This window comes from Alternaria ventricosa (genome assembly GCF_023758065.1).
Source record: "Alternaria ventricosa strain BMP 2768 chromosome Unknown scaffold_6, whole genome shotgun sequence".
NCBI lineage: Eukaryota > Fungi > Ascomycota > Dothideomycetes > Pleosporales > Pleosporaceae > Alternaria > Alternaria ventricosa.
The window spans coordinates 810,999-834,276 of NW_026055686.1; the positions used below are offsets into that span (position 1 = coordinate 810,999).

At 54.3% G+C, this 23,278-nt stretch overlaps 8 protein-coding genes across 8 annotated transcripts; 3 read left to right on the forward strand and 5 right to left on the reverse strand.

Annotated features, from left to right (window-relative positions):
* Positions 1 to 87: 87 nt before the first annotated feature.
* J4E93_004359 (uncharacterized protein) lies at positions 88 to 3,333 on the reverse strand (the record flags this gene model as incomplete). Its single annotated transcript, XM_049342287.1, has 3 exons — positions 88 to 1,955; positions 2,009 to 2,668; positions 2,730 to 3,333. 3 exons carry the CDS (start codon positions 3,331 to 3,333, stop codon positions 88 to 90), a joined length of 3,132 nt encoding a protein of 1,043 aa, XP_049200439.1.
* Positions 3,334 to 7,024: 3,691 nt separating this feature from the next.
* On the reverse strand, positions 7,025 to 7,627 carry J4E93_004360 (uncharacterized protein; the record flags this gene model as incomplete). Its single annotated transcript, XM_049342288.1, has 2 exons — positions 7,025 to 7,575; positions 7,621 to 7,627. The coding sequence occupies 2 exons, from the start codon at positions 7,625 to 7,627 to the stop codon at positions 7,025 to 7,027; spliced, it is 558 nt and encodes a 185-aa protein (XP_049200440.1).
* Positions 7,628 to 8,666: 1,039 nt separating this feature from the next.
* J4E93_004361 (uncharacterized protein) lies at positions 8,667 to 9,131 on the reverse strand (the record flags this gene model as incomplete). The annotated part of the gene is made up of 2 exons (XM_049342289.1): positions 8,667 to 8,950; positions 9,128 to 9,131. 2 exons carry the CDS (start codon positions 9,129 to 9,131, stop codon positions 8,667 to 8,669), a joined length of 288 nt encoding a protein of 95 aa, XP_049200441.1.
* Positions 9,132 to 9,444: 313 nt separating this feature from the next.
* On the forward strand, positions 9,445 to 11,189 carry J4E93_004362 (uncharacterized protein; the record flags this gene model as incomplete). Its single annotated transcript, XM_049342290.1, has 3 exons — positions 9,445 to 9,664; positions 9,715 to 10,404; positions 10,453 to 11,189. The coding sequence occupies 3 exons, from the start codon at positions 9,445 to 9,447 to the stop codon at positions 11,187 to 11,189; spliced, it is 1,647 nt and encodes a 548-aa protein (XP_049200442.1).
* Positions 11,190 to 13,251: 2,062 nt separating this feature from the next.
* J4E93_004363 (uncharacterized protein) lies at positions 13,252 to 16,609 on the forward strand (the record flags this gene model as incomplete). Its single annotated transcript, XM_049342291.1, has 2 exons — positions 13,252 to 14,586; positions 14,636 to 16,609. 2 exons carry the CDS (start codon positions 13,252 to 13,254, stop codon positions 16,607 to 16,609), a joined length of 3,309 nt encoding a protein of 1,102 aa, XP_049200443.1.
* A 926-nt stretch (positions 16,610 to 17,535) lies between these two features.
* On the reverse strand, positions 17,536 to 18,423 carry J4E93_004364 (uncharacterized protein; the record flags this gene model as incomplete). The annotated part of the gene is made up of 4 exons (XM_049342292.1): positions 17,536 to 17,942; positions 18,000 to 18,105; positions 18,376 to 18,382; positions 18,419 to 18,423. 4 exons carry the CDS (start codon positions 18,421 to 18,423, stop codon positions 17,536 to 17,538), a joined length of 525 nt encoding a protein of 174 aa, XP_049200444.1.
* Positions 18,424 to 19,124: 701 nt separating this feature from the next.
* J4E93_004365 (uncharacterized protein) lies at positions 19,125 to 20,249 on the reverse strand (the record flags this gene model as incomplete). The annotated part of the gene is made up of 3 exons (XM_049342293.1): positions 19,125 to 19,616; positions 19,667 to 20,111; positions 20,167 to 20,249. 3 exons carry the CDS (start codon positions 20,247 to 20,249, stop codon positions 19,125 to 19,127), a joined length of 1,020 nt encoding a protein of 339 aa, XP_049200445.1.
* Positions 20,250 to 21,454: 1,205 nt separating this feature from the next.
* J4E93_004366 (uncharacterized protein) lies at positions 21,455 to 22,877 on the forward strand (the record flags this gene model as incomplete). Its single annotated transcript, XM_049342294.1, has 4 exons — positions 21,455 to 21,464; positions 21,520 to 21,565; positions 21,625 to 21,673; positions 21,723 to 22,877. The coding sequence occupies 4 exons, from the start codon at positions 21,455 to 21,457 to the stop codon at positions 22,875 to 22,877; spliced, it is 1,260 nt and encodes a 419-aa protein (XP_049200446.1).
* Between the last annotated feature and the right edge of the window lie 401 nt (positions 22,878 to 23,278).

Sequence of the window (23,278 nt, forward strand, 5' to 3'; positions counted from 1 at the left end):
CTCGCTAATCGAGCGTTAGGGTCGCTCCACCATTCTATGGTTGATGATACCAAAGTTTATGATACATCCTCTATGAAACTCTATCGCTTACTTCCAGCTCAGGGTCCAGCTACCTTGCCAAGCTCCTCCACTGGTCAAATCATTCAGACCTGTGAGCTTCAGGACGCTGCTGGTAGAATTGTATTCTACATTGCTTGCATCGACCGTCTCGCCGTTCAGCTTGACCTGTCCACAGGACGAAGCTCCCAGAATAGTGACATTAGCAAGCGCGTTGGTGTCCTTGAACTCGCCCTGAACCTCAGCCTTGAGTTGTCCATCCATAGCAGCGAACGTGATATCCAGGCTCGATTCCGGCTCAAGGGACTCGCCATCATCAATGTACAGGTTACCAGAAGCGGTACCATCATTTGATAGAGCAACGATGAGACCCCATGGGTTCTTCCGGGACTCAGTAGTGGTGTAGCCAGGCTCTTGAGTTGGCAGTACTGCGCCACCGCGGACGTATACGGGGATGTGGCCCAGAGGAGCCGAGATGGTGGTGTTGACACCAGCTTCAGCCTGGACACGCTCGCCAGAGTACCAGTCAAACCAGCTCTCGCCGTCAACGATACCGGGGAAGACACCGTTGACGGTGTCAACCTGAGGCTCAAGAACAGGAGTGACGAGGATGTTCGGTCCCAACATAAATTGTGTGTCGACGCCTGCGAGCTGTGGCTCGTTGGGGAACTCCCATGCGAGCGCACGCATCACGGTAGAACCAGTGGTGTGGGCGTCGTTGAAGAGAGTGTACATGTAGGGCAGCAGAGAGTATCGGATGTGCATGGCGGTCCTGGATGCAGAGGCTACGGCATCCCAGACGTATGGCTCCTGTGGAATGGCAGAGAGCACGTTGTGGTTACGGTAGAATGGGAAGAAAGCAGAAAGTTGCATCCAGCGGGCGCAAAGCTCCATGTCAGTGTTTCCGTTGAAACCACATGTGTCGACACCGAACATGGGAATACCGAAGAGCGAGAAGGATAGAGCCTGAGGAATGGAGAAGAACATGTAAGCCCACTTGGACGCGTTGTCACCACCCCAGTGACCAGCCCACTTGCCGCTACCAGCGAACGTAGAACGTCCGATAATGAAGGGTCGCTTGCCGGGGAAGACTTCGAGAAGACCCTGGTAGGTGGCATTGATGATCTGGTGACCAAAGAGGTTGTGAACATCGTACTCCTCGACGCCGTTCTCATGTGTCGCGTTAGGGCTGACAGCGTGAACAGCAAGATCAGCTCCGCCCTGGACGTGGTTGATGACGTATGGAGGGTAGTTGACGTTGCGCGAACCGGGAGTGGGCTCTGATCGGTAGTAGCTGGCAGTTGTAGAAACCTCTGCCGTGGGCTCTGCTGACAATGCGGCCTGGCTCGAGGCACCGGCTGAAGCCGAAGCGGCCTCGGTCGCGTTGGTGATGTTGAAGCCTTCAGGGAAGTCGTAGACAATGTTGCCTACCTCGCCCGGGAGAGAGAAAGGTGGGTGAACAGGGTTCAAGGTAACGTTGCCAGTACCGCAGGAGCCGACGCAGAATGAAGAGACTTCAGTCATGTCGACCCAGAAGCCGCTGAATGGCACTTCCTTGTACCACTCAACCATTTCCTTAACCCACCAGGCTACACCGTTGGAAGATAGCCAGTCGGGGAATACAGTGTACCCAGGCCATACAGCGCCAATGTATTGGCTGCCATCGGGGTTCTTCAGGAAGACACCAGACTCGTTTCCGCGAGCGTAAGTATCGTATGTGTCACTAGCGTTCTGCGGATTCGGGATGTAGATCGCCGCGTCCACAATGGGTACAAAGTGCTGGTTGTTTCCGTGCAGCCAGCCAAAGAAGTCCTTAACGCCAGAGGGGGAGAAAGTCACAGGATCAAGAGTGAAGTCTCGGTACTGGTCCATGTAATCGATGTCGAGCCAGATAGTTTCTAGTTATAGTCAGTAAACATGCTTAAGCGACATAATACGACGAGAAGCTTACCCATAGGAATGTTGAAAGCCCTCATAGTCTCAACAACCTCCCTCAACTCTGTCCAGTTGCGGTAACCCCATCGGCACTGGTGGAAACCGAAAGTCCAGTACTGCTGCATGGCAGGCAGTCCAATCGCCGACTTCTGGTACTCCTTGGTGACCTCAGGCTGAGAAGGACCGTCGTAGAAGAATAGATCGATCGCACCTCCCAATGTTCTCCAGGAGAGATGGTCAGGCTTCATAACAACATCCATGCCGTGAGTGTTACGGTAGTATACACCATGAGAGAGAGACTCGTACTTCGATCCAGTTGGCTTGCTGTCGTAGCCAAAGTTGCTCTGCTGCATCTCGGACTGTTTAAGAGGGGTCCTGCTACCATTGCCGCCCTTTTCGAAGTAGCGGGTTTCGAGGTAGAATGGGTGGCTACCGTAAAGGTTACGGTCGATTGGGTCACCAACGTCAGCAGCGTAGATGGTCGCGGTGAAGTTGTTGTTCAGGCGAAGGCCGTGAATGCGTTCTCCAAGACCGTAAAGGTTGTAGTCTTCAGGCAGGCTGTTGACAAATTCGACAAACTGATTCTCATAGATGAGGTGCGAGCCCTGAGTAGTGAAGATGACATCTCCAGTAGAGCGACGGCCGACATTGAACCAGAAAGATGGCTCGTTGCCCCCTTGGAATCATGTTAGCTGGTAATCCTCGGAATCTAACGATTCCACGTTGAAATGACTTACAATCAAATTTGAGGTCTGTGCCCTCCGACGAATCCTCGGATTGCGGCCTTGGGATAAGATCTTCGGGAACAATCCATTGGGACTGGTTGCTAGCATCAAGATGTTTAGGAACAATGCTAACGGCCAGTCGCCCCTTAGCCTGGTATTCAACCTTCAGATCTAGCTCCTCGATGTCGGTGCCGTAAGCATTGCAAGGTGCTCCAGCCAGCGTCAAGGTGGCGCTCAGACCACGGTCGTTCTGGTCAAGACCGGACGCCTTGTAGCCTGGGCAGACATCCTGTGCATCGACGGCTTGCGGATCGTAGATGTTGGGGATCTGCTCAACGCCTTGGTCTACTGTGGGAGGAAGAGTAAAGACAGGGCGGAATGAGGTAGGGGTGCCAGCCAGGGTCGTGCTCCAACCGCCATCAGACGAACTGATAGGTGTTTGGCCAGCTGTAAGCGACAGGAAGGAAGAGAGCAGCGTTGAAGCTTGAAGATAGCTTGAGCGCGACATGATCGATGAGCTGAACCAGTCGAGTGCTGCCTGAAGATCCTTTGGAGTCCATGGCGACCTGGTCCCTTTATAGCTTTCCGCATTGCTGTCCACTGCATTAGGCGCCATATTGGTTTGCTGAGTGAATCTGCGATTCCCCGCAGTGAAGGAACCTGCAATGACGCTGAGCAACAGGAACTGGACTCGAGGAGGCTGGGCGCCTGCATGCACCATGCATAAGCGAGCTCCGTGCGGGGGATGATCATGGGGAGGCGTGCCGACATTGAGCGAATAGGAACGTGCGGAGACATGCAGTTCCGTCGATGTGTGGGGATCGTGAAGAATACGGACTTCTAGATTCGAAGCTTCGTGGCTTGAAGCTTGTGATAGCTCATTATGCCTGGCAGAAGCGACTCACCCGTGGGTACTTCCAGTGTAGGATGTATCCCAGCATGCGGTACAGCGCGACAATCCTGAAAGAAAAGAACGGATCCTTGAAGGAAAAGAAACGATTCATCGTCAAGGTTGGAGATCACAACATCAACGTAGGGCTGGCAGTTGGTGTCGAGGTGTTGTCTTCGTTTGTAGTTTTGGCACGGAAGTCATCGTGCCTGCTTCGACATTCACCGAATCAGTAGGTGCGACCCGACGGAGGGAAGCTGCTAAGCATCTCCGAACGCCTTCACGGCGCCCTTACTTTCTCCGTCCACGTGAACATCCCAGTCCACTTCCGAAGCTGACAAGAGCACATATAGTGGACGCGCCACGGAATGTATCTCGGTAGAGCCAAAACTTGTACATGCACGGCACGATGTGGCGGGTTCAACGTTCTGTAGCCACATGTCATGACAGTGGGGTCGCACGCAGATCTCCCCACAAGCACGGTTGCTGGTCACGAAGGAAGAAAGCTTATACACACAGCCATACTGTTATGAAATTGATACTTGTTGTATTTCATTGATACTGTTTGTTTTACATTACGTTAGGGTATTAAAGTACAAGAATGTTAGACGTCGTTGTGACATTGCATCCGCTCTGCAGGATGATCTGTAGTATTTGCTCCTGGCTCGCATTGCATCATGGAGCTGCATGCAGTTCACGGCCTCGCGTGTCTTAGCGTTTTCCCGCGTACTTCCTTCCCGTGCGTCGGAGTACAGGGCTGGCGCGCACGCCCTCGTTGGCCCAAAGTCGGGACAGAGAAGTGGAGCGGCGGATGTATTACACTGCGCGCAATGCGATCCTTCCTGAGGGTCTCGGCCCGTGGAGAATGAAGAATGTGGGTGCACGCAGTACACGGCCCGCATGGGTAGAAATACATAGCTCAGCGCGCTCCCAACATCATAGTTGGAATGGCGGTAGGATAGGCGGCTTGTATTGCTCATGTTAAAGGCGAGTAGCTTGTAGGTCTGCTGTCCTCGCTGGGTCGATGGAAAGTCTTGTATTCGGCGTATTCATCGCCTTCTTCAGCAAGGTACAGTCCATCGTCCGGTAGCCAGCTTCGAGAATCGTGCGTAGCTCGGGTTGCCGTGGTCATTGTAGAAGCTCGTGCGGAGGCACGACGGGGTGCTGTTGGTGGTATAGGAGATTGCTGTCGCGGAGGGGTATAAACAGTTGGTGATAAACGATAGTTCGGGTTCGTAGGACTGGGTAGTACCGTTGAACTTGGATGTAAAAGCAAACCTGATGCAGCAGGAGGTGCACCAGGTGAAAGTGGTTCTGGAATAAGACTCGAGTGTCGCATGGCGGACTGGGCCTTCTTTGGAGAAAGAGATAGTGGTTTAGGAAATGTGGATTCTGTCGGTGTTCGCGCAGGGTTGCGCGAAGGAACGGTGGGCGTGATCGGCTCGCCATTTGGTTGATCGCCTATGATATCCTGGTACCAGTCGTAAGAACGGAAGCTGAAGCTTGGACTTGGAGGCGGCAAGTCGGGTAATGGAAGTTGAGGAGGCTTGCTCTCCAGTTTAGAAAGTGTTTCTCTAACGGGGGAGGGCGGTTCGGAATCGCCTCCGTTCGAACTGTCGTCGGCTACCGAGACACTGTCGACAGAGCGTCTTCTGTTCGGTAACTGGCTAAGTTCGTATTCAGAGTTTCGCTTTTCCGTAGTAGGCGTGGCATGCGAGATGGATATCGATGGAGGAGCGGCTGTAGGCGGGATGTATTCCTCAAACTTGTAACGCGGCGCACGATCGCGGGTTGGGGTACCGCTGCGAGGAGTATCATTACCCCGAAGCGAACTGACAGCATTGATCAACTCATCGTCGAGTATCATGCTTTTATTGATGTTGACATTGACAGCATACGATTTTGCTTTTGTTGGCGGTGGTGGAAGAGGATGTTCCATGAGCGGATGAGGTGTTGGACGAGGTGGCAGTGCCTTTTCTGTCGAGCTTCGTGCGTGCTTCTCCATAGATCCTGACCTCTTGTTGTCCGGTTTCTCCTTCTTCTCGTTGAACGCAAGAGCCCTGGCAAACAGCCCAGGGTCCATGGTATGTTGTTGACTGAAGGCTGCGTTCTGGGGACTGTTTGGTAGTGATGCTACCAAGGTCCTCTGATCTGTGGCATTTGAGGCAGACCTTTGTCGAGTGTGTGAGGGCGCTTCGATCGTATGGGTGCGTGGCCGTCTTGCTCGAATCCTCCAGAACCAGTAACCGGCTGCAATCATCAACACCACCATTCCCACAACTCCTACACCGATGCCAATAGCCGACCCTGGGGTTAGTCGCGAAGTTGGCTCTGCGCCCGACCCGCCAAGCGGTGCAGCTCCGCCCATGGTAACACATTTTGCGCTCGAGCACGCTTTGCCGCTTGCGCAGTCGCTATCTGTAGAGCATGTTTCGGTGGGTCCCTTAGAGGTGTCCACGAGGCTTGGCTGATTGAGTGAGTTGGTTACGCTGGGAACGGGAGCATTCGTTCCAAGTTGGATGAAGGAGAAGTCTGACGCCAAGTTGGTAGGTAGTGCGGTTGGTGACGACGATGCAATACGTAAGGACGTAGAAGTTGCGCTCGGTTTCCGTTGTTTGGTAGAAGTACCAGTCGCTCTTTGTGACGAAGTGGATGTAGCCGGCGCTCTTCGCGATGAAGTAGATGTAGTGCTTTGTGGTCGTCGGCGCGTAGTAATGAGTGTGGTAGACATTATTATTAAAGATTGTGTTGAAGCTGGATATACTGATAAGGAGTGAGTGAACGACGCCGCGCCGATGCCTCAGCCACTTCGTCAGGATGCGCAGGCTTCTTTATGTGATACACCAAGTTCTCCGAAAAGAAAGCATATAGAACGAATGTAGTGTGTATGAAGGATAGTAGTAGGTGCTCACAAAGTCACGAAGATCCGCGATCGACAGAGTCCTTGCGACACAACATCGCCATGCAGGGCGGCACGGGTTAGACCATATCTTGTAGGGTCCGGCAGAAGAGCGTGGAGCTAAAGTTTATTGACGATGCACGCACGGTGCGGGCGATCCACGTTCGGTTGGAGGTTTGACGATCCTTAGTGCGCAACCCAACGTCGCACCCGTCAAACCTTGTCCCCAAACATTGCTTTTGCCGCGACAGTTGACAGTGTGTGTGAGGGCAATAAAGGTATATCACGAGGACGGTACATACCGTCGTGCTAATCGAGAGAATTTGACCCCCCAGTTCCTGTTGCGCCCAGTATTGAGTACGTTGCGATTACTGCTGTTAGTTCCCCTGTCTACTACCAACATAGCCGGATTCGGCAGCCGTAAAAGCACCGTAGGGGCCCGAGTCAGGAAGTTCACGGGTGCGCATCCAAATGTGGTACCAAGTCGTTTCAGGGGCACGGAAATGGTACCTGCATATACTATTTTCTGCCTGCGAGCCATCCCACTACGTCTTTCGCGCTGCTGTCGGGAGGGAAAACAGGGTACCAGACTTTGACGATGACTGCGTCTTCGATCGCGAGGGCGCATCTCTTGATCAGTGTCTTATCTTGCCATTTGAATGTGGGTAATTTCAGGGCATTGGCAAAGTGTAGATTCTCGTCCGAAAGCAGTTCGTAGGGTAAATGCAGCCGGTCCTTGGCCTCTTTTTGGTAGGCAGTGTCCTGAGTCGACAATCCAAATACACGCTGTGCGCCGAGGTCGCGTAGTTTGACCATCTCGTCACGAAAGCTGCACGCCTGAGGTGTGCAGCCTCGTGCTCCTGGTATGTAGTTCCAATCTTCAGTGATTGTTTCACCAGGTGCACCGGTACGCGGATAGCAGAAGACGATGGTCAGGCCCGGATAAATCGAGACATCAAGCCAGTCTCCTGACGTTGCGGACAAGGATACGGAAGGTATCTGTGTTCCGCTCAAGTGCAAACACGCGCCGTCATCCTGAGGGACAGGTAGGTCCGAAGGGAAGGATGTGTCTGTGCTCGTCAGCACTCGGTCTTGTGAGTATCTGTGCCACTAACGAGCCATGTTAACAGCCGGCCGTCGGTACCGAAGTGTCGTCAAGTTACTCTTGCCTGGCTCATGCGCTACTCACAACGTGCGCTTCGGTCGCCGTCAAGTTGGTGCTTAGGGGACTGTCTATGAGTTGGTAAAGGGTTGACCCTGATGCCCTGAATTGACCTTGCACGAGCGGGGTCCGCAATGACTTTTCAACAAAATCTCGACGATCCAAGGTCTAAAATCAGATCGCGGTGAGAAATCGTGATTAAGTATTGAGTCAGCCTTGAGTTTTTGCTTTACTGTCTGATGTGGGTGTATGGTGGTGTTGTCGGCAATGGCAGACGGTGACTGGTGGTGAGAAGGGTCGGGTGGCGGGGCGAAGGCTTGAAAAGCACTGAACAAAGGTTCAGGTCTACTGCAAGATATTGCTTTGCTGTCAGAACTACTGTTTGGTACTGCACTAACAGGCCGCGGGGTAAGAGGCCAATGTCACCGGATTGGAGTGTTACGCGTATGTTTGCTTTGTGATCAGCCAAACTAGAGTATGTGCTTAGTCGATGTTTGGTAGGTGGCGGCTACGCGGAGGGTAGCCGCGTCCCACGTCCCTATTCTGACATCGCGAGATTCCACAGCAGAGGGTTATAGTTGCGACTGCACAAGTGAGGGCGGAAGTTTCCATGCAGAGGCGAGCGAAGACAATTTTTCGGTCCCTGGATTAAAGCCATCAGCAAGTTTGGCTTGGTGTGTATCGTAGCCATTCTACGTAATCTCAATTGCTTCTTGCATGTCATTTCGCTTATGTGATCCAGGATTTGTCTATTTCTCGGCCTTTGTCTTGGACGATATTCTTATCACATTAAGTCTTCCACGAAGTACTGCAGTGAAGCTCGAGTTTTTCAGTCGTGCAATGGTTGCCAGGTCAACAGTATGTGCTCGCTGCTGCCTGCGCAACTGCGATGTGGCCAGAGGGGCACTATAGTTCGCGAAAACACACCTAAGGTACTATTAACTAAACTACAGTTCTACTTCGTAAAGAAAGGATAGCCTGCATACTTAAATATTAAGGTTAGAACAGGCTAGAATAGACGTAGTAGTAGTAGTAGTAGTAGTAGTAGTAGTAGTAGTAGTAGTAGTAGTAGTAGTAGTAGTAGTAGTAGTAGTAGTAGTAGTAGTAGTAGTAGTAGTAGTAGTAGTAGTAGTAGTAGTAGTAGTAGTAGTAGTAGTAGTAGTAGTAGTAGTAGTAGTAGTAGTAGTAGTAGTAGTCAACAGTATGTACCAGCACGAGGGTCACACCCACACCCCAAAACAAGGGCATCATGAGGACTGTATGGGCTTCGAAGCGCTGTAGTCCTACCGCATTAAAGATGTAGATGTTCGTATTTGTAGGGAACGTTGACAGTGGGGTTGAACACACCACCCAATTCACGCAAGCTTCAACGCCTACTTCGTACAGAGAACAACAGAGACGAGAGAATCTCGCAAAGGCCCTTGAGCATTATTTGCAAGCTCATGTAGACTGCAACCCACTCATTCAATTTGTTTGTTATATAGTAAGGTGACACCACATTGAAGTAATACCGAACGAAGTGGGGTCGAGATCGGCGCTACAGCTTCTGGAGCTCCTGCACGTCCAGTCGTGACATCACTAAATGTCAGTAATGCGCCCCTCACCATTGGCCAACTGGCAGCTGTCGCGCTCATAGACACCCCTTCACTCTTCACCTCTCTTTACAACATTAATGCAGTCACTACGTATTCTACGACCCTTACGAACCTCACTCAAACTCCAATTCAGCCCCACCAGCCGTCTACAAAGAGCTCCGTTTACATCAACAACCGCAGCCATGGCTCAAGAATACAAGCTCAAGGATGTCACTTCCTTACAAATGAAGAATGGAGACAAGAAGGAGGTCGAAGTTGAGGGTGTTGAGGGAGGAAAAGTGCTCCTGTTGAAGATCCAGGACCAGGTGCATGCTACCAGTGCCAACTGCACACATTACGGCGCGCCATTAGTGAAGGGTGTATTGACACCAGAGGGTCGTTTGACCTGCCCATGGCACGGAGGTAATACCGATACGTTATATGTGTCGCATGTTCAAGACTGACATTCGTAGCCTGCTTCAAGGTCTCGACCGGAGATGTTGAAGACGCACCGGCGCTCGACCCCATCGCGAAGTACGAAGTAGTCGAGAAGGACGGCGCCGTATACGTTAAGACCACCGAAGACGCACTGAAGGCCAACCGCAGATATCTGAACATCAAGTGCTCATCAGTGAGCGAGGACAAGGTGCTAGTCATTGGTGGTGGCTCGGGTACTCTTGGTGCCATTGAAGGTCTGAGAGGCGGCGGATACAATGGCAAGATTACTGTGATCTCCAAGGAAGGCTACCAGCCAATTGATCGAACCAAGTTGTCCAAGGCGCTGCTGGCTGATATCTCCAAGGCGGCCTGGAGGTCGAAAGAGTTCTACAAGGACGCGTCGATTGACATTATCGAAGACGAGGCGAAGAGCGTAGACTTTTCCGGCAAGAAGGTGTCCACAAAGTCTGGCAAGGAATACGAGTACACAAAGCTGGTGTTGGCGACTGGTGGCACCCCAAGGTGGCTGCCACTTGACGGTCTCAAGGGCGACCTGGGCAATGTCTTCCTTCTCCGCACGCTACCCGATGCACAGAACATCCTCAAGGCTGTTGGGGACAACGGCAAGAAGGTCGTGGTCGTTGGCAGCTCGTTCATCGGTATGGAGGTCGGCAACTGCCTCGCTAGCATGAAGAACGATGTGACCATCATTGGTATGGAAGAGGGTAAGTGATCCATCTGCTCTCGTTGATGGTATTCTAATGCTATCGCAGAACCAATGGAGCGGGTAATGGGAAAGAAGGTTGGCGGCATTTTCCGCGGTCTGCTTGAGAAGAACGGCGTCAAGTTCAAGATGGGCGCCAGTGTCGAGAAGGCTACTCCTTCCAAGAGCGATTCATCCAAGGTCGGTGCTGTGCATCTCAAGGACGGAACTACCTTGGAGGCAGACCTCGTCATCGAAGGTGTCGGTGTCGCGCCTGCGACTGAATACCTCAAGGACAACTCGAGCGTTACGCTGGAGAAGGACGGATCATTGAAGACAGACGAGTCGTTTGCCGTCAGTGGCCTGAAGGATGTATATGCCATCGGTGACATCGCAACATACCCCTACCACGGACCAGGAGGTAACGGCACACCAGTTCGTATCGAGCACTGGAACGTGGCACAAAACGCCGGTCGCTCTGTAGCCAACACGATCAACAACCCAGGATCCAAAGCAAAGCCCTTCATTCCCGTCTTTTGGTCGGCCTTGGGTTCGCAGCTGCGATACTGCGGTAACACGGTTGGTGGCTACGACGACGTGATCCTCCAGGGCGAGCCAGAGAAGCCGTCGTTCGTCGCGTACTACACCCAGGGCGAGACAGTGGTGGCCGTCGCGAGTATGATGAAGGATCCATACATGACACAGGCAGCAGAGCTCATGCGTAGGAACAAGATGCCCAGTAAGAGCGAGCTGCAGAAGGGCGTTGACATCCTGGAGGTCGGTCTGCCGAACGAGATTAAGATGTGAAGTGGCATGAGTGCAGAAGAATAGCCGTAGTGAACCACCAAATAACGAAATTACGCTGAGGGCATGTCACCAGTTGGTGTAACCTACTCGTGGGTTCTCAATGCAAAGTGTACTAGTTGCAAAGTTCTAGACCTCTAGTTTACGTGATTCTCTCTTACACTCATGGTGTCCCCCGCAACTTACCACTACCTCCGCAGCTTCCGGATCTACCTTCCAACTCATTCTGTCATAAACGTGCGCATGACCAAGTATTACAGCGACACGGCGAGGGTAAACCCGTCTGACCAGTGCTGTCACAATCTGCTTCAACAACGTCCGAAGCAGTAGTTCCTCAACATTGACCCGACATGCAACTCAATCTGAACATTACGTAGGAAACGGCAATCTAGAGCTGACGTTGGAAGATGGTTAAACTCAATGTAAGGTGAGAAGAGACCAATGTGCCCGACTCGAACAGCGGATCCATGCTCGCGGGGTTCGACCGTTGCAGTCTGGAGATATGCTCCGCAGGATGTGCCGCAGGCGGTGGAAAGGAAATGAAGCGTTGGCAGGCATTTTCCCAAAGTGACGTCAAGCCGGACGGCAGAGGCTCGTGTCGCACAGCGCGAGGGCATCTGGAGATGGCGCAAGAGTCGAGTAACGGTGGGAGCGGGAAGGTGGGTCCGCTGGTTGCACGGCAAGGGCGATCGAGGCGCCAAACATCTAATTTCCAATGTTCCGAAGAGCGGCCTAACGCTCGCCCAAAGGGGAAAATTATACAGAGCAGACGGCGCGACTCGGACTGGAAGGTTATCTTGCCTCGTTCTGCGTGTCGAGAAAATGCTTTGCGCAGACCGAGTTGGAGATGCAGAGATGGATGTCAGTCATTCGGTCTGTCTGTCGGTTGCTTAGTCTCATTGGACGCGTTGGCGAGGAATGCAAAGACATGCAGGGCAAGCCTCCCTTACGGCGTGGACGGCTGAGACATGGTGACAGCGGTTTGGTCGACCTGTCTTGTTGCGAACCTCCGTCTTTGCTGCTACACGCGTGGATGTCCTTGCGGTGAATTGTCAGATGAAGTTAGGGGGCGTCATCTGGGCTTGTTTGTGCTGCCCATCCCGGCAGGGCGCGTCATAACGTTCTGCGACAAAGTTGGGCGTGTTGTTGATGTTTATCGTGTTGCTTTTGCTCTTGGACGCGTCGGCCGCTGTGAGCACGCGCATAGCGATCTAGACAGCGACGGTCATACGGATGGGTAGATGACAGGAATGGATCATGCATGTCTCGCAGCAGGCGCGCGGTCAAGCGACATTCAAGGAGCCGGCAGCGTCTATATCGAGGGCCAGCCCAAGATATCGCAGCAGCGCACACGGCGGGCGAGCGCATAACAGGCAATTTGCGGGCGGGTCGGTGCTGTGTGAAACAACGACCCATGGCTGCTACTCCTATTCGAGCGCCTTGGTGCAGACAGGCGCGTCGAGCGCAGACATCGAGGGCGTGGTGAAGGGCGTTGTTCGGGCGTGCGTGTTAGAGGAGGCGCTGGGAGTGCCTGGCTAGCTGTAGGCGTGAGTAATTATCGCATCTAGCAGACCAGTGCCCGCGTCCTTGCTTTGGCGGGCTGGTTTATGCCGAGCCCATGTCGATGATGTGCATCTGCCTCCTTTCCCAAGCCACAGCCTTTACCGAAATTGCCGTCAAGACCAACCTCAGCCGCGCCTTCTCTTCTCTCCACTCACGTCAATCAACACGTCGAGGTCGAGCAGCTTCTCGCCGCGACCGTTAGATAGCCGACCGCGCTGTCACCGGCGCCGACTCGCTCCACGGCCGCCCTTTGTGCACCCCCTCTGCACGCTCGCTGCCCACGCTGCACCTGCACGCGCATGTGAAGCTATCTAGTCTGTCGCGTCCCAATTGCTCACACACCGCCGCGGCTCCGATTTGGCCACTCTCCCCGCCAAAGCCCATTCGACAGCTCAACACCGCCAGTTGACGTTCCGCCCACAAATACTGCCAGCGCAGCTTAGGACCGATAACATAGCGCACCACCCCCCAGGCCCTGCACTATACTCGCCGTCCCCAGATCATGGCCGCAGTGGCATCGCAGCCGCCGCATGGTCAGCAGCAGCAGTACTACCAGCAGCAACCGCCCCAAGCAGCCTCGCCCGGCACCGCTCGCCGCCCGACGTCGCGACGGCCCAGTAATGGCGCGTCGCCCAACACGCCTACCTCGCAGACCTCTCCCCCGATGAACACCGCGCCCACCACCAACGGCAGCGGGCCCATGGCGCCCCCCAGGACCTCGTCGCACCGCTCGCCCAACACGGCATCTGCATCCTCGTCATCACAGCCCTCGCGGACACGCGAAGACTCACGCCGGCGGGAAAAGGACAGCCCTCGCCAGACCACCACCTCGACCCGAGCGCAGCCCGGCCACAGTCGCTCTGCCACCGCCATTGGCCAGCCCCCCGTAGGAACCAGCTTGCCCCGTGAAGAGAGCGCCGTCATAAATCGCATCGTCGTCTCCGACACCCAGGACGACATCGCCCGCGCCCAAGCACGCCAAGGAGACGGCCCATCCGTCACGGCTGGCGCAGATCTGACTCCCATCACCGGACTCAGTCTGGTCGGCAGCGAAGGCGTCGATGATGGCGGCCGCGGTGGAAGTGGCAGCGGAAGCGGAGGCGCAGTAGGAGGAAAGAGCAGACAGGACCACTCCAAGTCGGAGAATGCGAAGCGATCCAAGTTTGGCAACTACATCCTCGGCCAGACGCTTGGCGAGGGAGAGTTCGGCAAGGTCAAGATGGGCTGGAAACGAGACAGTTCGGTCGAGGTCGCCATCAAGCTCATACGGCGAGAGACCCTGGGGAGCAACTCGAACCGTCTCCAGAAGATCTACCGCGAGATCCACATCCTTCGCGGTTTGGACCACCCCAACATCGTGCGCCTGCATGAGATGGTCGAGACCGAGCGCCATATCGGTATCATTCTAGAATATGCTTCTGGCGGAGAATTGTTCGACTACATCTTAAACCATCGCTACCTGAAGGACGGCCCAGCCCGCAAGCTCTTCTCCCAGCTCATATCTGGTGTTGGCTACCTCCACCGCAAGGGTATCGTCCACCGCGACTTGAAGCTCGAGAACCTGCTGCTCGACCGCAACAAGAACATTATCATCACCGATTTCGGATTCGCAAACACGTTCGACCCCAACGACGAGCTCAGCGAGGAGATTGAGTACAGACTCGGAGACAAAGACTACATAAGATCTCTGGGACTGGAAGGAACCGACGCAGCCCGCAGAGGTGATCTCATGCAGACCAGCTGCGGAAGTCCCTGCTACGCGGCGCCTGAGTTGGTCGTCAGCGATTCGCTCTACACCGGTCGCAAGGTCGATGTCTGGAGTTGTGGTGTTATTCTGGTGAGTTCCTCTAATCTTGCATCTCCACGTACTTGCTAACTGGATATAGTATGCCATGCTGGCTGGTTATCTGCCTTTCGATGACGATCCAGCGAACCCCGAGGGCGATAATATCAACCTGCTCTACAAGTACATTGTATCCACACCGCTCACCTTTCCCGAATACGTCACACCACACGCAAGGGACTTGCTGAAGCGCATCCTTGTACCAGACCCACGCAAAAGGGCGGACTTGTTCGAAGTTGCGCGTCACAGCTGGTTGGCTGACTACGCGCACGTTGTTGGCTTTATCACCTCAAGCAACACGAATGCGGCAGAGGCACAACAGGCGTCCGTCTACTCGAGTAAGCCTCCAGATCCACCTTTCAACAAATGCACAGGTATTGACATGATAGCAGAAGACACGTTCGAGCCGCAACCCACACTCGCTAGAAGCGCTTCTGTCCGTGAACCCTCGAAGCCGCACGCCGCGCCCGCAACCGCACACGGCGGTCTCCAGACGAAGCGCGAGGCGATCAACCAGGCACCCTCCGAGAAGCCAAAGACTACCCGCGACACCAAGCGACGAACCGTGCAAGTCGAATATGTCGCGCCATCATCGCAGACTGCCCGCGGCGAGGCATCCCCTCCAGTCGAGACAACTCCGAAAGCACGCGGCAAAGAGGCCGAAGCACCACCCACCGATGGATACCAGTCCACTTCGAGCGCCAAACCTCGTTCTTCTGGCACAACCTACAACTCGACCAGAAGGCAAGAGCCTCAGCGGTCCGTCTCTGATTACACAGCTTTCGGCAATGCACCCCCCTCTGCTACACGTCCATCCACTGGTGGAGCTCTAGGCACGTCGAGACTACCGTCGCGAGGAAACTCTTACGGACAGCCATCTGTCGCGACCGTCGCCCAGACTAACGCAGAGGGACGCTTCTCCCAGCCAAAGGGCAAACAATACTCCATATCGGCACCTTATGCTCAGCAGCAAGAGCCCTCTGAGGCAGCTGAGCCTCCCAACATCGGTCAGTCGAGCTCGCAGCGAGTGCAGTCTGTACAGGGTCCCCCACATGGCGGAGCTGGTGGCGGCCACAGGAGATCGAACACTGTTTCTTCGACTCTCGGCCGCATGACATCCATGTTCTCCGGTCGTCAGCCTTCTTATACGCAGGATCCCAAGGAGTCATTTACATCCACAGGTTCCTACGGCTATCCTGAAGAGAAGAAACAGAAGAGTTATCCTCCCACTTCCATGGCCGGACCCATGTCCAACGAGGCGGTTTCTTCGACATCTGGCCCCAGAGCAAGCATGGAGTCAAGCCGACGAACTTCTTTCGGCTTCTCTAGGAAGAACACAGGCAACTCGGGCGACAACCCGAAATCCAGCCGCCGCTTCTCACTTCTTCCATCTTCACTCTCGAAGACTTTCTCTTCTCAGCGGGATAGCTTACCAGCGCAATCCTCGCACGAGCGACGTGGCTCCAGTTCTCGTCCTCGCGCTAGCTCGCGTCCCGGTGGACCTTTCGGTCGCGTTACGGACTCAAGGTCTCCTAGTCAGAGCACCCAAGGAAGCAACATGCCCGGTCTCTACGACGGTCAACACGATAGCAACTCCAGAATACGGCAACCCAACACGAGCGCCCCTGGACCTTCCTCGGCGCCAGCGAACCAAACTCAGTTCAGCGGCTACAACCACTCGGCCCCAGAGTTTGACGAAAAATTCCCCAACCCACAAGGAGCACACCCATCTGCCCAAGGAAACCGCCCGTACCGACACCCCACGGACGACTCAGAAGCCGACATGTCGCAGTCACAGCAATTTAGTCAGCGAACTCCATCCAACCCTTACCCTGCAGGCATGGGTGGTGACGACTCCAACCAGCAGCAGAGGAAGACAGCCGTGCTACAGAAGAACCGACGTTTCGTGGATGCCTACGACGAGCAAGGCAGCGGCAACAAGGGAAGTTCGGGTAGCTCTAAGAAGGTTATGGACTTCTTCAGGCGCATGGGCAAGCAGCGAACTAGCAGCCGTTAACGTGCCAGACGAGAAGTCAATGGTTCCTGAAATTGTGCCTCCAGGAACATGGGCCACAGCAGGACGTGTGGCCAGACAAGTGCTTGGAACGATCTGGTTGTTTGACATTGGTGTGGGTGTTTTGGGAGCATACTGGCGCATTGTCTACGTTTCTTTCCTCTCTCTCTTTTCCCTTCCTCTTGGAACTTGTTCGCTCTGCTTGTTCTAGCTTGTGCTCGCTGGATACCACATATTCACGCACGTGCGACTCTGTTTACGCCTTTTTATACTCTTCCAACCATCATCAGCGTGCGGCATGCTGAGGTAATTATTGCATTAGCAGGCGTTTTCTTTTGCCCTTTTCTTTTTTTCACTTGATGGCAACGCAAGATTGTGGGTTACGTTGCCAGGTAATCTTTACTCTCTCAGCTCACTCTTCTTGGAGAGGGAGATGAGGCTGCTTGTTTAGTGTAGTCGTAGTTGTAGTATACAGGGTTTGGGTGTGGCGGCGGAAAGTGGAATTGATATGTTGGAATGTTCGAAACTGTTGATTCAATGCGTGAGATTGGATGCTTGATATGTTTGTGGAGATAGAGCAACGCCTTTGAATAAAGTGCTTACTGCCCAGCTTGATATGTGATCTGGCGTGAGGTGAACTGAGAATGTTTTCTACATGTTGGTAGGCACGAAGGTAGTACTATCTTAAGGTAACGAATATGAAACGTAGAATAGCAAGAGACCATTCACGCAAGCTCGATCAAGCAAAGAACATTGCAACGCTAATGAACGATCAAGTGCAGCCCTAATTTATCAATCTTCACCCCATCTATATAGCCTTTTCACATAGCCCAGGGTATCATCCGGTCGAGTTGCAGCCCCATGAACAAACAAAGACCCTGGCAAATGTCGCAATCCCAACCGCCTTCCACCCTCCTACGAGCAGTCCTCTATGAAGGCGGCAACTGCCCACCCTCCTTCGTCTTTCCCACAGGCGGGTTCGGCTTAGTACCACCCGCCGAGTTCAAGCTACTCAAATAGCAGTTCCAGCCGAGCGAAATAACATTAACAACCAGAACGCGCATCTCCTGGGGCACGTATTTGAAGTTGGTAAACTGAACCCAAGGCCAGACCATCAAGTTCTTCTGGTAGCCCGGCAAGTACGCATCCTTGAGGCGCTGGACAGGCGAGTTACCCTCCATGTAAGCCATGGTGGAGAGGAAGAGGGCCATGTTACAGGGCGCGAAGAGGAACTGGTCGCAGGCTACGCGCGCGAGGATGGTGCCGTTTGTGGATTGCAGGTTTACGCGCTTGACGAGGAAGTCGAACCATTTTGTTGCGGCGGGGCCGAAGATGCCTGGGATGGTTGTTAGTATGGCGAATGGATAGGGCGATGGAGGAAGGGGAGATGTACATCCTCCGTAGGCGGCCATGCGTCCTGTACGAGCGAGGTCGTGCTTATCGAGGCCGCGGCGCTCGACACCTTGCTGGGCCATTGTGTCGCCCGTTGCGAAGAGTACCTGTGGCGCGGCATGTCAGTTTGCGTCGTTTGGTATGCCAGCTGCTCAATTCCTCTCTCGTTCTTGTACATCGACTGGTCGGATGTGCCTATCGGCCTGCTCGCTCGCTGGCTATCAAGTCGCATTGCGCCGCGCAAAGAGGGATTGAAGACTCGCAATTCGAAGTAAAGGGTATGCATACCGCGGTAGTGATACTCTGCGTCAGATAAGGCGACGTCCTAAGCTTTGCCTGGTACCTGTCATCAGAATTAGCATTGTCCCCTTTCCCACGATGGTTCTCCACCGCTTTTCCTGTGTGACGTACCAGCGAAACGCCATTTTGAAGGTGATGGGAGAAGTCAATCGCCTCAGCAGCTAGAGATACAGCACGTATAAGTACTACTGAGAGCGAGGGACCCGACCGCGAAAAAAAGGGTGCAAGAGTGGAGAAGGTGTGTGTGGAAAAAGAAAGTCGAGTAAGTCAACGTAAGTTTGGTGAGCTTGCGGGAGTGGATCCGATGATGTCGCAGGGTCCCGCGCCCGCACATGGCGGTCGGGGAGCTAGCTTTTGAACCCCTTGATCTCCACTGTCAGGCTGTCGGGCCTCGACCGTGAACAAGTATTTATTCACGTACACAACTCTAGATGCAAAGATCAAAAGGAGACACGGTCCACTAGTATGATGGCCAAGACAAAGTCAGTTCATAACGCAATTCAATTCCGAGCTCGTCTGTTCATGGTGGGGTATAATATGAGCAGACACCTAGTTACAAAAAGGACCGACAGTTGTTGTACAAAAAGTCGTAAAGGAAGAAATAAGGAAACAATGCGGGTTGGTATAACTCCTCGTACATGATGCGACATTGCAATCCGTCCCATCTTCAACCTGATATCTCCGCATATAGCCCAAAGGAATCCCTAGATGAAAGAACGCCAGTCCCGCTGATCTCATCCGGGTATGATGAAGCTATGCTCGCAGAAAGCAGGTATCCAAGAAGTCATGTCGTAAATTTTGTGTAATGGGGTATGTAAAAGGGCGCCTAGTCGATTTCCATCCGTTGTGATGGCGCAGGTCCGCTCAATGACGGCATCTCTGTGTTGTATGTCTTGTCGTTCTGGACGATCTTGTCGTTGACATGGGGCTTCAAGCCCTTGTTGAAGTTGTGTGTGCATAAGCACGCGGTGACAATGGTGATGATGAGTAGGAGGATGGTGAGAATGGCAAAGGCAGTCAGCGACTTGCGGGCTGGCTTGTAGTCCTCCTGGCGGCTGGCATCGGCGACCCACATCCGGATGAGCTTGAACAGGAAGTAGCCGAGAGCAATGAAGTAGACGACGATGATACCAATCATTCCAGCGACAGACTCGCGACGGACCCACCAGGCGGCGAGGAACAGAAGAAAAAAGGTGATGACGAGGGCGGCTGCGGTAAGGATGAGTTCGACTGTCTTGGTGTTCTTGACGACAACCAGGAACTGCACGGTGAAGGCCAAGAAGAAGAAGAAGTCGAACTTGAGGAGCGCGATGTAAATCTATATCGCAGTCAGTAAGGCGCGCATGCATGATTTTGGACAAGCCGTACCTGGTAAGTCAGATAGCGCCTCTTCAGTCTTGTGTCGGCACTGATGCGCTTGTAGATGGTCCAGGCAAACTCGTCGTACAGCTTCCATGCTTCGAAGGCGAAAATGAGAGTCGCGACAGCCATAAGCACGGGCAGAGCGATGAGCATAGGCTTGACGTCGTCCCAGAAATCTTGGGGGATGAAGCGGCGCGTGTTGAGGTCGTCGGCAGCGTCCTTGATCTGGTCGAATTGGATGGCGGCGTAGATGAGAATGCCGATGTTGTAGAGAACGAGACCGATGACCTGAATGGTGTTCTTCATGCGTAGGGCATCCCAGGTGAGGAATAGTTGGTAGACGTAGCCGAACATGAAGACGGCGAGGAAAGTGGGAATTGTGCGGGTCTCGTTGGCGCCTGCACCAGAGGCCGCGAAATGGATCTCATTCTGGAACTTGCTAAAGACATATCTGATGGGGTGTTAGCAGGCGCATGGTGGTGAGGGTGGCGCAAGGGCAGACGTACGACTCTAGGGCGAGGGCAATGCCGACCTGGCAGATGGCCGTGAGCATAAAAGCCCAGGTCCAGCGCGTATTGGGAACGTACATCCTCGGTGGGCGGCGCACGACGGGTGGGAGGGTTGTGGGGAAGCCTTCGCGGTGGTGATACCCCCCAGGCTGGGTATCGAAAGAGGGCTGCGGTGGGTATGTTGGTTGATACGTCGTGTTGGGGTAGGGCGCGTAGCCTCGGTCGAGGGGTTGGCCTCCTAGGAGGGAATGGCGGGCCTCGTGGTGAGTAATTTTGGCTATGGTGGCAGCCGCGATGGGCGGCTGGTGCGTGGGGATATAGAGGCGGGTGGTGAGGCGGGCGTGGTGGTGCGGCGCAGACAAACTGCGACCTGTGTCGTGGTGCGGTTTGTAGGGCTGCCGGGGTACTTGAGACAAAGGGCGGGCGCTGGGCGAGGTGCTGAAACCAAGGGAGTCGCTGTCGTCGGGGGAGCAGGTGAGCGCGCGTCGCTGAAACTAGTATCTTGGCTATGCGGAGAGGCCGAAGAAGCAACAGGCGATGACGAGCGACGGGACGGAGATGGGGGAAGTTGTTGATAAGGAGCGATATCGACGGACAACAACACAAGCGAGCGGCGGAGGAGATGTTGTTTGTTAGGATTTGGGGGAGTGGGCGGAGATGGGACGGCTGCTGCTAGGTGGACGCAGGTGCTGAGATGTGCGCAAAGTAGCGCCTGGGAGAGCCCCGGCCGGTGTGGAGAAAGGCTGAAGGGGGTCTCGCCGTAAGACCCGCTCGCTGCTCCGTGTTTACTCTGCGTCAACGGTAGCCTGGGTGAGGCTTGTGGATATCAAAATACGAAGAGGTCTGACTTCTACAAGTACGGAAGGACTGTCATGCTGCGGCGCAGCCCAAGCCTTTGGCTGCTCAGCTGCCTCGCGCTTTCGGCATCCTCTCACGCGCACAAGGCTTGGCCCCAGCAGCTGCTGAACCATCGCCCACCTGCACCGCCCGGCGATGCCCGCTGCTCATTGGCTAGCCCGCGCTATCTTTAGATTGCATCTGTGGCGCAGGCCGTGAGCACTACGGTAAGAGTACAGCGCAGTGGAGCTCAATCTGCCGTCATTTTGCGCGACACCGACAGCTTTCCGGTCACTTGTCTGGGCCAATCACACAGCCATATCTGACATCATTAAGGACGCGTAGTGCACAGGGTCGCCGTTTCGACTGACGCAGTATCGGCCCGCCAAAAGCAGCCCCATCGCGAGTCGCGCCTCTGCCACCACCACGACACCCACGCGCGCCAGCCATGACGTCTGGTGAGTCTGGGGTTCTAGGGTTCTGGCAACGCGGCACCTACTGATGCTCCTCCAGCAGAGTTAATCCTCCAGAAAGCTGCCGAGGACGGCTCCCTCGACTCGTACGTCCCCACCATAGAGCTCCCGTCCGTCGCATGTAGAGTCTAACGCGCCTATGTAGAGCAGAATGGCCAAAGACACTGCAGTACATCTTGGATCGCCTGGATGAGGTAATCATCAACCACCCATATCCACAGCCATCAACCCTGACCCTCGCAGATCATCACCGACTTTCCCAAGCCACCCGCAGACGCACTTCCCAGGCCGACCACGTCCGCGACCACCGACCTGCCATCGCGACCTAACACGTCCAATGCCATATCGAGCCAAGACTCGCATGCCACCGACAAGGAGAATGCACCGCCCGCCACGCCCCCGCGACCGCCTGTGCCCGCCTTCTCCGCCTCGACCGAGTCGCAAAGCGTGCCAACAGACGTCACCACCTTCTACTCCTCAATACGCTCCACCCTCTCCAAGAACTTCGCGAAGCATCCCCCGCATACCGTCCAACGCCTAGCTGAACTCATACTCGAGCCCAAGAAGCGCTACCGATACCTGCCACCCTACCTCCGCGCACTCGACCGTGTCGTCTCCGTCTCCTCGCCCCTCACCATCTTCCCTCTGCCACAAGCCGTGCTGCCGACTTCCAGCGGACTGCTCAATGGCACCACATCTACCACTACGCAGACAGCACAGCTAGGCTCAGATGAGGCACTAGGCGGAGCTCTACTTACACCCATCCCTTGGCTTCAGAACCGCGGCCAGAACGAGCTTATTTCAGAAAGCACCGAAATGGTCGACGGTCCCAACGGTGCTGGTCGCATAGAAACAGTGACTGTGGGAATGCTGAGTGGTCAGCGGGCGGAATCTCCTACCTCCAATGTAGCCCAAATTGCTTCGTCACATCCCGAGGGCGAGACACTGCCGTCTACAGGGCCCGTCACTCAAGGCGAACTCCTGCGCCAAGAACAAGAGGCCGGCATTGTTCTGAACAACCCGCACAGTATGACTACTAGCCCAACAAGAACTACGTTCGGCGAGATGGAAGGCGGAGGTACCATCGTTGACACCGTCGAGGGCGAGGAAGAAGCGCCACATGCCCGAGGTCCAGAGATTATTGGCATGGAGGATACCGGTCCGCAAAAGCAGGGAAAGCTCAACATTGAAGGAGCCATTGGCAGGCCGAGCCTCGATCACAAGAGTCCAGAGCCCAAGTTACCAGCTGGGACTGAAGCCAAGGACCAAGAGATGAAAGACGAAGGAGCTGAGAAACCCAGCGACGCAAAAGCCGAAGATAAAGAACCTAAAGGAGATGCGGCAGCGAAAGAGGAGACGAAAGATGCAAAGGACGTGGAAATGAAGTCGGATGATTAGGCGTCAGACACTTCTCGTGGAGAGGGAGACACCACTTCGAACACAGTTGTTAGCGAGATTTTGGCTCTGCTGAAGTCCTACATGCCATCCTAATGTTCCGCCTTCTGGGTCATGTCATCCGAGCAGATTTGAACGTTCTACGGCGTTGAAGCAGGGTTGAATAGGAAGAGAGTGAGGGCTATGCAACGACTGATATCTGGACAGTGTGCACAGGAGTCAAGATCAGAGGTGTGGGGCAAGTGACCGGAGGGCACAGAGAGATTGCATAAGACTCTAGTATTTTGGATGGACACTGGCAGCTACTATCAAGTTGCGGTTATCACTAGCATCAATCATCAATCAGCAACCAGATACGAAACACTCGACAACATGGTCAACTTTGGGTGCAATCATATGACTGA